The sequence below is a fragment of the Ambystoma mexicanum genome, chromosome 3p, assembly GCF_040938575.1.
Source record: "Ambystoma mexicanum isolate Mex_15411 chromosome 3p, UKY_AmexF1_1, whole genome shotgun sequence".
In the NCBI taxonomy this organism is placed as follows: Eukaryota; Metazoa; Chordata; class Amphibia; order Caudata; family Ambystomatidae; genus Ambystoma; species Ambystoma mexicanum.
In genome coordinates this window covers 1,136,144,137-1,136,158,747 of record NC_090925.1, presented here as the reverse complement: position 1 = coordinate 1,136,158,747, position 14,611 = coordinate 1,136,144,137, and the positions used below count along the sequence as shown (strand labels likewise).

The 14,611-nt window shown below is 44.5% G+C and overlaps 1 protein-coding gene across 1 annotated transcript in view; it reads right to left on the bottom strand.

Moving 5' to 3' along the window:
- Positions 1-14,611, bottom strand: part of MEIKIN (meiotic kinetochore factor) — a 1,264,509-nt gene that overhangs the window by 643,130 nt on the left and 606,768 nt on the right. Inside the window, exon 9 of the mRNA XM_069650059.1 lies at positions 11,904-11,962. Coding sequence (XP_069506160.1) covers positions 11,904-11,962 — 59 coding nt within the window. The remainder of the gene's footprint in view (positions 1-11,903; positions 11,963-14,611) is intronic.

Sequence of the window (14,611 nt, the reverse complement as noted above, 5' to 3'; positions counted from 1 at the left end):
CGGCGGCCACAAGAAACCTCGCATCCTTTGAAAAGTACCTAATAACCAACTCAGGGTCAAGGAAGCTGGTCTCCTCTCTATACAGCTTCATCAACTCCCAAGAAGAAGAAATCAAATGGGCCTACATGGTCAAGTGGACAAAGACATTTGGGGGAGGATATTCACAAACAGCAGTGGGCGGACCTGTGGAATAGCATTCCAAAAATGACCCGATCAGTCCAAAAAAGAGAAATGTGGCTAAAAATCGTAACCCAATGGCATTATACGCCGGAGAGGCTACACTCCATGTACCCCCGAACTCCTAACACATGCTGGAGAGGCTGCACAGAGGTGGGCACGTGTAAGCACATGTGGTGCGACTGAAGAGGGATCAAAGGCTTCTGGTCAGAAGTAAAGACGGAAATGACAAAGATCTTTCCAGATGTGGAACAACTAGGGGAAAGAGTTTGGCTATGTGGAAAGATCAGGCGGCCAAGAAATTCAAGAAATCACAATGGAGAAGCTTCATGGGCCTACTCATAGCTGCATGGGCGACAATAGCCCAAAACTGGAAGAAACAAGAACCTCAACTCCTGTATGCATGGCTACAGGAGGTATGGTCACAATTAACCATGCAAAAGCTCACGCACACCATTCATGGATCGAAACAATCCTTCACAAAGGAATGGGGAGAGGTTCCGGACTACCTGCAATCGGACTACATGGAGCAATGGGGCGCGCACAATATTAGAATATCAGAAATGTTCAGATCATAGAATCTTCCGGGGCGGTGTGGGGGGATTTGGGGGACGGTTATCAGTTCCACGTTTGTACTAGAAAATAATAGAAATATATATATTTTTTAAAAAGACGCAAGGAAGGGAGGTCGTGGGTTTTTCAGGTGGGATCAAGGGAGGAGACGGTCTGAGCGAGAGACCAGGCTAAAAAAGAATGTTGCAATGTAGCATGGAGGAGAATTATAGCAAGCACGTGCAAGGTGAGGTATTGAGTTGGGGAGAGAAAGTGGTATTTGGGTGTGAGGCTGCATGCATGGTGAGTGAAGAGGGACTGAGGTTAAGTGCAAGTAGGGCATGTAACGGAATGAATGACGAAGGTGGATGAGAGAGTGAAAAGAAGGTGATTGTGAGGAGGATTCGTGCAGAGCAGAAGTAGAGTAGTGGGTGGAGAGTAGTAGGGAGGTGTGGGAGGAGAACAGTGCGAGCGCACTGTTGGACAGGAGAGAAGTGGAGAGAAGCAGAGTGGAGACTAGCAAAGTGGGGGAGAATGGTTGAGGGGCGGTAACAGAGTGGAGAGTAAAGGGAGGGGAGGGAAGGTAGCAAAAGGGGGAGGAAGAGTAGCAATAGGCGTAAAGACATCAGCTGGACAGTGAGGGAGAGAAAGGGTAGAGTGGGAGAAGAAGGTGGAGAGTAGAATGAAGGGAAAGGAAGGAAAGAATATCAGGTCGAGAAGTGCGAGGGTGCAAGATGTAACCATCAACTGAAACATGGATGTTTGGAAGGCACCATTTCTTGAAATCATTTTTCTTTTGTGGGACCCCAAGTTATGGTCCACCTAGAAGACCCTGGAAGGACTAAGAGATAAGGCGGTTGCCTTTGGGCCCCCAGCACTAGCTTGCCAGATTTTAGAAAGTAGGGGTTACTGATCCCTAGTGACCACCTGGGGTTTTAAGGAAGTCTGGGCTAGGGTGGAGGGAGACCCAGGGAAGACAAGCGAGGAAGGGAAGGCCCAAAATGGGAATCTTATAAAACATTCAATAAAAACCCTTGAACCGTCTTCGAGAGACAGTGTGTTCTTGAGGCCGTCAGACAGTTCAAAATCGGTGGGTGAACTGCGGGCCCCCAATATGGGGGGGATGCTGCACAGCAAGCCAGTTGGAACCCATAATAGTCTAGCATCCTACAACTACTGGGAAAATGTAAGTGGAGCAGGAAGTAGCAATAGGCAAACTCCTCCCCTTTGCATACTATTCACCTCATCAAAAGATCAGTGCTGGGGAGATAGGTCCTGCATGCAACGAAAACCAATACATTTTTGGGAACTTTTCCATAACACAAAATAAGGCTGTACTGGCATCTGGTGCCCTCACCTTGGTACAGGATAATTAATTATTCAGCCTGAGGGAGGAAGAGGCTTGATTCATCATGAAGGGAGACACAAACCTTTCTGTGTAAGTTGATAACTCAATACTGCTCTACTTTCAGCAATGCATATGGCTTTTCCAACTACATAAGGGCACATTTTAGTTCTGCCCAGTTGAGACAATGGATCACACGATCAATAATGCCATCCTGACAAATCGACTCTGTGACACTGTTAGAATCACGACCCTGGCACCGGACTGGTTGACCTCATTCCTCTCCGACCGACCTTCCCAGGTTCAACTGGCCACTTTTCTCTCCCCTATCACACTCTCCACCTGCATCGTCCTTCAAGGCTCTATCCTCTCGCTGTGGCTCTTCAACATCTACCTTGCCCCTCTGGCCCATCTGATCTCTTCCTTGTATCCTCACTTCCAGTGTTATGCAGATGATGCACAGCTCTCCCTCAAGCTTCCCTGTACTGCCTCCTTTTCCTCCTCTCTCATATATGACTGTCTGACTGCCATTGAGGCATGGTGTGCTACCAATGTCTATGCCTTATGCCAGTAAAATTGAGATCCTCATCATTGGGACCCATGCTCTTTCCTTCCATTGTACTCTCTTGCTGCCCTCTATGGGTCCCCTCCCCTCACACTCTTGTGAGACAAAAAACCATGGCATTATCTTTGGCTCATCTTTTTCTCTCTCTCTCTCTCTCTCTCTCTCTCTCTCTCCTCCTCCTCCTCTCACATCGCAGACCTTGCTAAGAAGGCCCACTATCAGCTGCACCTCCTCAGAGGCATTCTTCCTTTCCTCACCTTCCCCCAGAAACTCAATGTCTCCAGAGCTATGGTTCTCTCTAGGCTGGACTACTGCAGTAGCCTCTTCCTCAATCTCACTTTATCCTCCCTTTGCACCCTTCAACTAATCCTGAATAGGACGGCAAGACTTATCCTTGGCCTCAAGCCCAGGGACCGCATCTCTCCAGCCCTAAAATCTCTTCACTGGCTCACAGTTGCTGCTAGGATCAAGTTCAGGACCCTCTGCATCATCCACAAGGCTTTCTGGGGCCTGCGACCCCACTACATCCAACTCTCCCTCCCTAAATACCTGCCTGCTAGAGCCCTTTGGTCCTCTAGCTCCAACTCTCTGCAGATAAGACGCTTCTCCAAGCAGAGAGTGGGGGGGGGGTAGATCTCTCTCCTCTGCAGGAGCCTCCCTGTGGAATGGCCTGCCATCTCCTTAAATTCAGGAAGCTCCTCAAGACCCTCCTTTTCTCTTCTTCCTTCCCGCTCCCCCTCCCCTGCTAACACCCCCATCTGTCGCAGCGACTGGCTTGCTGGTTCCCTCTGAGTTCTACAGGGCACCAGCCCCCCCTCCACTCCACCCAGTCCAGCCCTCTCTTGGCACTTAGCATTTGGATCCTCACCCCATGAACCCCTTGCAATCCGTGGCACTTGCCCTCCTGGACTCCCCTTAGCACTTGCCCTCTTCCTCCCCCTCCCTTCTTTACCCCCCTTTCACTTGAACTTCCCCTTACCCTGCGCTTCTCCTCCCACCCATGCACTTTGCATAGACCAGCACTCCCCACCACCCCCCTCTCCCTCGCACTTCTTGTTCCTGCACTTGCACGATCCGAATGTCACCAGGCCTAGCAGGATTGGTCTTGTTATCGTTCTCCCTTGCCCCCCTCCCACTTTTTGGACATGGAGATCAAAACTTAGAAACAATTTGGAAGAGGGTAGGTAAAGCCTCATTATGTAGCTTAGGGAAAGAGCCTACAAAATGTGGTATAGGTGGCGTCTGACTCCCTCATGGCTGCATAAAATATTCCCAGATATTACAGCAAATTATTGGAGGCCGAGAAATGACTAGGAATTGTAATCGCATAAAACAGATTTGTAAAAAAACACAATATTTTTAGAAGGAAATACTGGCAAAGGTTAGGATCATGACAAGCATAGGGATGCCACTGGAAACACTAGCAATCTTACTGGGCAGCAAGCACAAAGCAGGGCCTTACTCAATGCAGGAAATACAGCCAAGAAATTAACCCATATGCTTAATGCTACATGAGTCACAATTGCACATAGAGGACGCAATACTATGGAAGTGGTGGGTAACGTGGCATATGTCCATCATCAAGAAGATTACAGCTTCAACGAACAAATAATGACATTCTTAAACAACTTGATGGCATGTATACAATATAAAATTAACAGCGGCCCAGACCTACGGAAACAACTGCACAATTATGGACTGTGTACTGTGTTCTGTACTCCATCTCTCTTAGGAGTATAGAACACTGAACATGGAATGTAAAGGGAAAAATGCTGGAAAAGAATGTTATTGGCATAACTGTATTTGTTGCTGGCAGATCCGGTGGGCCTATATGTGTGCTCTTAAATGAAACCAATTTCCTCCCCAATTGGTATGAGCACAGTATCTTTTCAATGGCGACGAGGATGGGATGAGTATGAACAGCAGCCCACTGAGTAGCTGTTCAATATGGATTGAAGTTTCCCACAGCAGCTTCACCAAAGCCAACAGGAAGGAATTTCAGCAGCGCCCATTTTAGCACCCCCTACGTGCCTTTCAGAAGTGTCATATGCCAGATGGGCAGGAGACTGATTGTGTAGTTGAGCTGCAATTTAGGCTTGTTGCCAGGATCCCAATCTGGTCTTCGAGTGTGTTTTGGAAGGCATATCAAAAGGAAAGAAAGTAAGTTCACCCTGCTGCGTGTCACAAGGAATTATAATTTCCTTCTTCATTCAAGTGCGCAAATCATATTGACAGTGAATGTCAAACCAGTTTAGTGACGATTACTAAAGGGTTCATTTTGCTTTTGAAGCAGCGTCATTTAAACTTGCATCCAGCAAACGAAAACGAATTTACCAGCACATCGCTGTCTTTTCCTGCTTCTACTGTGGCGCACGACATACGTGCATCAGAGGAAGGGACCTAAAAGCGTAAAGCGACATGCCGCCATATTGTTGTATTTCTTTCAATTCAGTTATATAGCAACACAGTTAAGAAGACTCAGTGAAACCGAAACGTACAAAGAAGGGTGCAGTACAGTTGATAACGAGTGCGACACCTAATTTACAATATCTGTGGAAGTCAGACACGCAAAAAGACTATCGCACAGCGACAGATAGTACAAGCGCAACTATCTTCAACAAAAAAAAACTATCTCAAAGTGTAACAGTTCAGAATCAAAACATATACATTTAGTCATTGGACAGAAAGAAATACACTGTGCTTTTCAGTTGACATTTATATACATCAGGTGCTCCTGCATACACAGGACAGCTTGCAGCAAATTGTTTATTTTGACCATCCTTACAGTAAAGTCATAATACTTGCAAATCTAATAATGCAAGGAATTCCACCTCCACATTATTTTTTGGATACCAAATGAGAGCCAGCATTACCATGGAAAAGGTGGAAAAAGCGTTTTGAACACTATGGGCCTCATTACGACCCAGGCGGTAAGTTACCGCCTGGGCCGTGACTTTACCACCATGGCGTAAACTACGTTTACGCCATGGTGGTAGACGGACTTACCGCCCCATTCCAACCTTGGCGGGGCGGTAAATCCCCATTTTCCCTTCCCCATTCCCATTTTGCCCCATAGGGCATAATGGGAGTGGGGAAGGCGTTAATTACGCCACCGTAAATTACGGTGGCGTAATTAACTCCATGGTCCCTTAGCGCCATGGATTTTAACACCTGCTAAAAGCAGGTGTTAAGTCCGCCATGGCGCTAAGGGACCTCGTACTCAGGCGGTAAGGGTCAGCGCTGTTTACGCCGTCGTAAAACCCTTACCGCCTGAGTTGTAATGAGGCCCTATATGTTAGCCGCCCATGGGTTATATTTTGCCAATGAGAGAAAGAAATGTCTTTTGATACATTGTTTGGGCAATTACGGACAAGAACAGTTCGAAAATGTGCCTGCTTTGTCAGATGAACAGGCAAATGGTCTCACAGAATATGAGAAATGCGTTAAAATGCTACATCTGCATTATGAGAAATCCGTGAGTATTGTTCTTGAACGGCACCGCTTTGGTAAGAGAAAACAAGAATGTGGAGAGTCAGTGGAGCAATATATTACTGCCTTACGGGGTTTAGCAACCTCGTGTGAGTTTGGCATCAATCTAAATGAGAGGTTACGGGACCAGTTTATGCTGGAATGTTGTGATGGAAAAGCAAGGGAGGCATTGTGGTCTAAAGGCAACCCATCTCTGGAAGAGGTTCTTAGGGTTGCGAAAGAGGTAGAACACACTAGTAAGTGTGTGAGAGAACTTGAGAAGAGGGCAGAATCTATGATAAGAAAGTTGAGACATTTCAAACGTCTGATGTGCTGTTGATTCAAAGTAAAACGTCTACCAAGCAAAGACAATTTGGGAAGAATGCAATTCATGAAAAGAAGACAGGAACAAAGTTCAAAGAAAGAAAAGAATTTCAAGATCGTAGGAGATGCTACCGTTGTAACAGTACACAGCATTTAGCGAGCAGTGAAGATTGTCCTGCTATCAAAGAAGTGTGTAAGAGGTGCAATAGGAAGGGACACTTCACCAATTACTGCAGGACAAAGCAAGAGAATATACAATGGCTCGAGGAATTGTGCAATGAAATAGAAGAATGCACCTTTTCCATAGAACACTAATGTAAATGAGATTTATGATGATGATGCAGATTTGGAGAAACCTATGGCAACAATAAAAATGAATGGTGTAGATCTCAGCATGGTTATTGATTCTGGAGCTAAGTACACACTTCTGCCTAACGTACTATTTGAAGAGAATTTTAAGGCAAGGATCACATTAAAGGAAATTGATATTGTTAAACCGGGTTGCATATGGAGGCAAGCACATTGAGCTTGAAGGATGGTTTTGGTCTGTTCTTAAATTTAAGGATCGCACAGCAGAAGGTAATGTCTCAAAAAAGGGAAGATTGCCATTGCTCAGTTGGTCACATCAAAGGAGACTGAAGATGAGACTTGATCCCAGTGTTGAAGAGACTGTATATGCTGTGGAGCAAGACACTTGTCCAGTGTCATTTGAGCAGCACTGTGTATTTCGTGAGGAACTGGGTTATTTGAAAGATTTCTATCATAGGATTCGGATGAAAGATGATGCAATCCCAGTTCAAAAAGTTAGGCCTGTTCCTCTGACCATCAGGTTGGCAGTAAAGGAAGAGTTGAAGAAGATGGAGGCACAAGGAGTGATAGAGTGGAGTCGTCAGAATGGGTGTCACCATTGGTAATTGTACACAAGACAAATGGGAAACTGAGATTGTGTTTAGACCTAAGATGTGTGAATAAGTGTGTGATTCCGGATAGACATCAGTTGCCCAATATTCCAGACATGCTGGGTACTATCAAAGATGCCAAAGTAATGAGTACTCTTGATTTGAAATCTGCGTATCATCACATAAAACTGCATCCTAATTCAAAAAACCTCACAGCTTTTACCACCACAGAAGGCTTATTCCAAAGTAAACGGATGCCTTTTGGCCTCATATCTGCCGCAGCTGTTTTTCAAAGGCTAATGTATCAGCTATTCCATAACATGAATGGGGTCTTTTGTTTCCAGGATGATGTTCTAGTGTATGGAAAAAAAACAAATAGAACATGACAATAGAGTTTGCAGGGTTTTAGACATCTTTAAGGAGGCAGATCTCACTCTTAGCAGGGATAAATGCAAGTTCAACAGGTCCAGTACACAGTACTTAGGTCATGAGAGTTCTGGTGAAGGTATCAAACCAAAATTAGAATTGGTAAACACTATTAATTTTTCCAGTCCCACCAGTGTAGATAAATTGGTTTCATTTTTTAGGCGTGGCAGAGTATTATGCCCAATTCATTCTGGATTTAGCAAGTAAAACATTTAACATGAGAACATTGGTGAAGAAGAACGTGAAGTTTGGGTGGAATGAGCAGTGTGAATATGAATTTGATAATGTTAAAATGGAAATGAACAATGCACCCACTTTGAAATCATTCAATCCTAACAAGACAAGTTTCATTACTACTGATGCCAGCAATTACGGTTTGGGTGCTGTTGTGTCACAGGCTGAAAAGGGTGTGGAATACCCCACTGCATTTATTTCAAGATATATGAGGGAGGTGGAATGCAATTATTCTACTATTGAGAAGGAGTTGTTGGCGGTTAAATGGTCCACTGAAATGTTCTGCACTTTCATTTGGGGACAAAATTTGTGGCGAGATCATATCATAAACCACTTAAGGAAATTCTCATGACAAAGGGGTTGGATAAGGTTTCCTCTAGAATTAGGGAGAGGATTACAGGCCTACAAGAATACAATTGGGAAGTGGAATATGTACCTGGTGTCAAGAACAAATCCGCTGACTGTCTTTCTAGGTTAACTAATGTAATTGACAACAGTGATGTGGATGTGAATGATGAAGAGCACATTTTGAATGTCAATAAAGAGATTGTGTCTGAGGAAGAATGGTCACAAGCAATGTTGTCTGATGAGATATTAGAGAGTCAAAGGGCAGCTTTTGCAAGGTGTGAAGGGTAATGAGATTAGAAAAGGAGAAATTCCAGAGGGTGTCAGACACATATTTGATGAGCTGCATGTCAAGAACAATTTAGTAATGAGAGGTGACAAAGTATATCCGCCTGAAGGAGTGAGAGGGAACATTTTACAATTGGCACATGAGGGTCACCAAGGAATGACAAGGACTAAACAACTTATTAGGCAAGATTTCTGGTGGCCCGGTATGGATTTGGAAGTGGAGAGATGTATAAGAGAATGTTGTGTGTGAGGACTGTGCCAAAGGGTATATGTCAAGAAAAGAACCAATAACCATCATGTCGATACCTAGTTTACTGTGGGACCGTGTAGGTCTAGACATTGTGGGTCCAGTGAAAAGTGAAGGGACTTGTAAGTATTGCATTGTACTCATTGACATGTTGTCTAGATGGCTTGAGACCAAGTTGGTTAATAATGTATGTTTATGGATGCTATTTTTAAAAGGGAAGGTTATCCCACCACTATTGTTACAGATAACGGAGTACAACTTGTGTCTGAGAAAATGAAATTATTTCTCAAGCAAAATGGAGTTGTACATAAAACAAGTTCTCTATATCACCCCCAAACCAATGGGATTATAGAGAGATTTAATAAGGTGATAAAAACAGCATTCGAGGGGCTTTAGCAGACAAGGGTGACTGGAAGAAGGCCGTGGAGGAGACCATTGTAGCTCATAGGTTCACTCCCCATACCACCACAGGGATATCACCGTTTGAGATGCTGAGGGGTCGGAAGCCAAATACCAGAGTTTGCCCTCCTTGGTTGGGCAGAGCTCAATTAAGGGATGTTAACTTTACTAATGTTGAGAATAAAATGTGTACACACAGAGGTGGAATAAATGGTATTTTGATGCCAGGAGGGCTGTAAAAGAATCTGATGTGAAAGTGGGTGATTGGGTTCGCATTAAGTTTCCCCAGACATCAATTCGTGGTCATTCCAAATGGTCAGAACCGACACAAGTGGTGAGGAGATTTCATGGATCTGTGAAAGTAACAGATGGTAGGGTCTGGAATGTGAACAGGATCTGCAAAAGTTATAATAGAATGTCTTGTGTTTCTGAATCAAATAATAGGTATGTGAACGCTGGGAAGAACAATGCAAATGGAAATACTAATGGGATGCAGGAAAGGTTGGTTGTACGTACCAAAAGGAAATGTGCTAAACCTGCATATCTGAAGGATTATGTGAACTAAGAACTACGTTTCGTTATCGCATATTTCTTATATGTAGCTTTTACATAGTAAGTATGACACTAAGTGTTATTCCAGTTTAGGTTTGTGTCAAGCTAAAGTTATGCTTACTACTGTGGACTACATTTTCTTACGTTTTGTTTAGTTGTTAAGTTTCGATTTATGTTCTTAAGAAGTTGTATTCAATTCCAATGTTTGTGTGTTATGTGTATAAGGAAGGCAAGTGTGTAATATCATACTGTGCATTATACTGTGGAATTATGGACTGTGTACTGTACTCCATCTCTTTTAGGAGTATAGAACACAGAACATGGAATGTAAAGGGAAAAATGCTGGAAAAGAACATTATTGGCATAACTGTATTTGTTGCTGGCAGATCCGGTGGGCCTCCTCCCTAATTGGTATGAGCGCTGTATCTTTTCAAACAGCCCTTGCGCCATTTTGAACTGAGCGAAACCTACCTCGTAGCTCAAACAATCCTCAAAGTCGAAGTGTGAGTGTTATGTTTTTGGCTAGCTAGAGCCCAATGCCACGGTGATTCACCAGTACTTCAAGCTAGTTGCAATGCAAAGGATGAAAAACTGTTCCAAAGAAAATCGTTCATTTGCCACTAGCTCTGAGCTGCTCGTGGCAAGTTTACATGGAAAGATGAACTTGATAACCTGATTGCATCAATGAATTGCTTTGATGATTGTATTTATGCAGTGACTAATACAAAAAGAAATATATACAAAATGTAAAAAGAAATAGGTGCTGGCATTTCACTGCCTTCATCACATATTCGAACTAGCATAAAAACAAATATAAGTCCAACGATCTCGGTACCTGCTTGGATGTTTGCACCTGCTCTAAATTAATTTTGCCATTCTTCCATCAGGCAGCTATATTTTCCATTTGTTGGGCCCTCCAAAAAAAACATACCTTAAAAACAAAAAAAATAATTGAAAAGCATAGATAATCCGGATGTGCGACCGATAATGCTATGCAGTAAATTAGTTGCTTGCCTCTGCCATGTAAACTTAGTTTAAAAGAGAAAACCATTCCATTTTTAGTTTTGGCTACTAGGTGAGTGCCACTTGTAAGTCGAAACTATCCCAATGCAGTACAGCTCTGAGGGAGATAGGATGTGAAGTGGGACACACAACTTGTGGGGGTTATTTGGTTGTTTATACACACTTAACTGCCCATGCTAATTCATATGATATGACTATCTGCCACTCCCAACTAAAAATGCATTCTCCTAGGTTCTCTTTCAGCTAGCTTTATCAAGTAGTACCATGAAACGTTGTGCTGGAAATGCCTACCAGAGTTTTTTCAAAACAGACTTCTGCAAGTTAATAGCTTAACTGCAACTATAAATGAGCTTCTGGTGTGATAAATATGTTTTAAACAAATGTGCCTTCTGGCACTTGATTTATAAGCAACATGTTTTTCTTTGCACTGAAGTCATGTTAAAAACGAACACAGGCAATGCCAGAACCTTTGGCTGACGTATATGTTTTTACATAGACATCTTCCAGGCACTGGTATCATATGTCCAGGTACTCACAACGTTGTGCAGCTGTTACCATTGTATGGCCAGGTAGTACCATTATGGCAGTGCCTGGCAAAGGTTTATTCAATGCCTAAACAAAAGCCAAAACTGTTGGTTGTTCCAATGCTTGTTTAAGATTACGTGCACACGATTCCCCACCTCCACTATACTTTTCATTTTTTTTAACAATACATCCTAAAATCTGCAATCATTAGTAGAACAGGTTTTGGAATATTTTTAAAGACAACTTAGCAGTTTATCATCTGCATAGATCCATATGAAACAGGGGGGTCTGAACTTGTGCAATTCCCAACTAAAAAGAATCAGGTGACCAGAATTAGTAGAGCAATATTTCACAATTCTAGCTGGAGCTTAAAAAAAACAGTGGAAAAAAAGAGGGATCTATGATGGAGCAGTGGGATAATGGGGTCAGTGGTCATCGGTATAATATAAGCTATAGTAGGCTGGAGTCCACCTTGTATGACAAACGAAAACTTAAAATAATGTTGCAACTGATTGGCCCTCGCAAATGACTCACCTGTTTATGTAGTTTAGGAGTTTCTTGGCTATCGGGCATTATTTTACAGAGAGTTTTCCCTATTTAAAAACAAATATCACACATTTACTGTATAGCTTCTGATTTGTGTTCCATGCATCTAGCACAAATATTAAACAGATGGGAGTGGCTGCATGATCGCTACACATTTCTGCCATTACACACGTTATACAACCTTAAGTGTAGTTTAAGGAATGTCACAATGATTGTAGACAATAAATTAACTAGTTTCATACATTTTAATATTTTACAATTTCTCACTCTTTGATGTCACATTTAACATTGCCAACATTCTTATTTTATAAGACATGCAATACTTACCGTAAAAGCATTTCTGATGATTGTATCTGCTTAGATTCACATGCTGTGCATAGTCCGACATCCAGTGGTCACTGCAGAGTATTGCATTTTGTTTTTCGTAGTCGAAAAGGGGACGGCGACATAGGAGTGTCTGTTAAACCATCCCTATAGTGACGTGCAGTGTACCCACAATCCCTCACGCGTGGAGGTCCCTCTGTATTTGTTCTGCCCAGAGGGAGCCTTCTTAGACGTGAGTGAGTACAGAAAAGAGAGAAAGTAATAAGATGTCTACGTTCCTTCCATCCGAGCGGGGAGGAAGGGTGGGCGCATGTGAATCTAAGCAGATACAATCATCAGAAATGCTTTTACGGTAAGTAATGCATGTCTTCTGATGCTTGTTAATCTGCTTAGAATCACATGCTGTGCATAGACTAGCGAGCAGTACCCGGAGTTGGAGGTGGGTTGTGAGAAGGAACAGTAGAGAAAATATGTCTTAATACTGCTTGTCCCACCTGGGAATCAGATCTAGAATGGACATCTAGACAGTAGTGTTTTGTAAAGGTGTGTACAGAACTCCAGGTTGCCGCTTTGCAAATGGACTCAAGAGGGACATTTGCAATGAATGCAATGGAAGCCCCAGTGCCTCGAGTAGAATGTGCTCTTGGCTTGAAGGGTAGTTCTCTCTTAACAAGAGTGTAACAGAGAGTGATGCACTGGACAATCCATCTAGATATAGTAGATTTTGAAACTGCATCTCCTTCTCTTCCTGCTGCCACCGAGACAAAGAACTGATTAGACTTTCTCAGTGGTCTAGTTCTTTCCATATAAAACATGACGGCTCTGCGTACATCAAGTGTATGCAGGCTTTTTTCTCCCAAATTAGATGGGTTTTGAAAGAACGTTGGTAGTTCTATCGACTGGTTGACATGGAATTTACAAATGAATTTTGGTGCAAACCTAGGATGCCTTGTGAACTGTTACAAAGGGGTCTAGTATAGAGCGCGCTTGTAGTTCACTTACTCTCCTAATGGAGGTGATGGCTATTAAGAAAGCAGTTTTAAGAGTGAGGTTCTTAAGTGTTGCCTTGTGCATGGGTTCAAAGGGTGAGCCCATAAGCCTGGTTAGTACCACATTTAGGTCCCATCCGGGAGCTGGGTTAGATATAGGAGGGTGGATCCTCTTAACTCCCTCCATGAAGGCTTTAACAACTGGGACTTTCCACCATGACACCTTATGTTGAGACGTGTGTATGCGGAATGTGCAGCTAGATGAACTTTTATAGAATTAAAGACTAGCCCTGAGTCTAATAAGTGAGTCAGGTAAAGAACAATCTGTGTGGGAGAGCAGTCAACGGGGTTGATGCTCTTACCTCTACACCAGATGACGAATCACTTCCACTTGCTAGAATAGCAGTAACGAGTGTTAGGTTTTCTTGCCTCCCTAAGAATGTCCATGCGGGGGAGACCACCAGGGGGCGCCTGATGCTGGTCTAGCTCTCCGTCGCTCAGTCCGGGCTGCCCGAATCCTGTAACATCCTGGCAGAACCCTGCGGTGCACTCGACCCAAAATAGAAAATTGGGTAGGGAAAGCACCCGCGCCCACCCCCACGAAATCCTGACAAAAATCGGGGCGTTTTGAGGCCCCCTTCGCCCTCAACAGAATCGAGGGAGGCCGATTGCTTAACACGGCTCCAGAAAATGGCCGCCGGGTCCCAGTAGTGGCCGTGGAACCTGCGCTGCCAGAGATCTGCTGCCCTGCAACATCCCAGCACAAGGACAGCACAAGAGGGCCCCCTCCCCGGCGCCCACCGTGTGTGCTGCGAGCGAGTGGCGGGACGCCCGGGTCGAGGGGTGCCCACGCCGGCGACCAACATAAAGGCGGGACCCGGGGCCTGGTAAGCAGAGCGCCCACCCCCGTCTCTTTCCCTCCTCCCCCGCGACCAACAATGCATAACTACTGTGAGGGGGAGACCCCCCTCCCCGATGCCCGCCGTGTGCGCTGTGAGCGAGCAGCAGGGGGCCCACACCCACCACCTAAACAACGTTGGGACCAGCGGACAGGCGGGCAGAGCGGCCCCGTCTTCTTCCTGCCTCCCCCACCCCAGCGACCACCAGCAGATAACCACTGACACAGGGCCCTCCCCCCAGACGGCCGCCGTGTGCGCTGTGAGCGAGAAGCTGGGCGTTCGGGTCGAGGGAGGCCCCACAGATACGCCCGCTTGCTTAGGTCGCACACCTTGCCGTGTGTGTCACACTGTGGTACAGGGTGTGTGCCTCGGAAACTCTGAAAGTTGACGTTGAAGTTCCGCACTACAGGGGCCACTTCAAACATTATTATTCCTTTTCTTTCTGCTAAGCAGCGTTTGAGTTTGGGAGCTCGCTGCCTTGGCA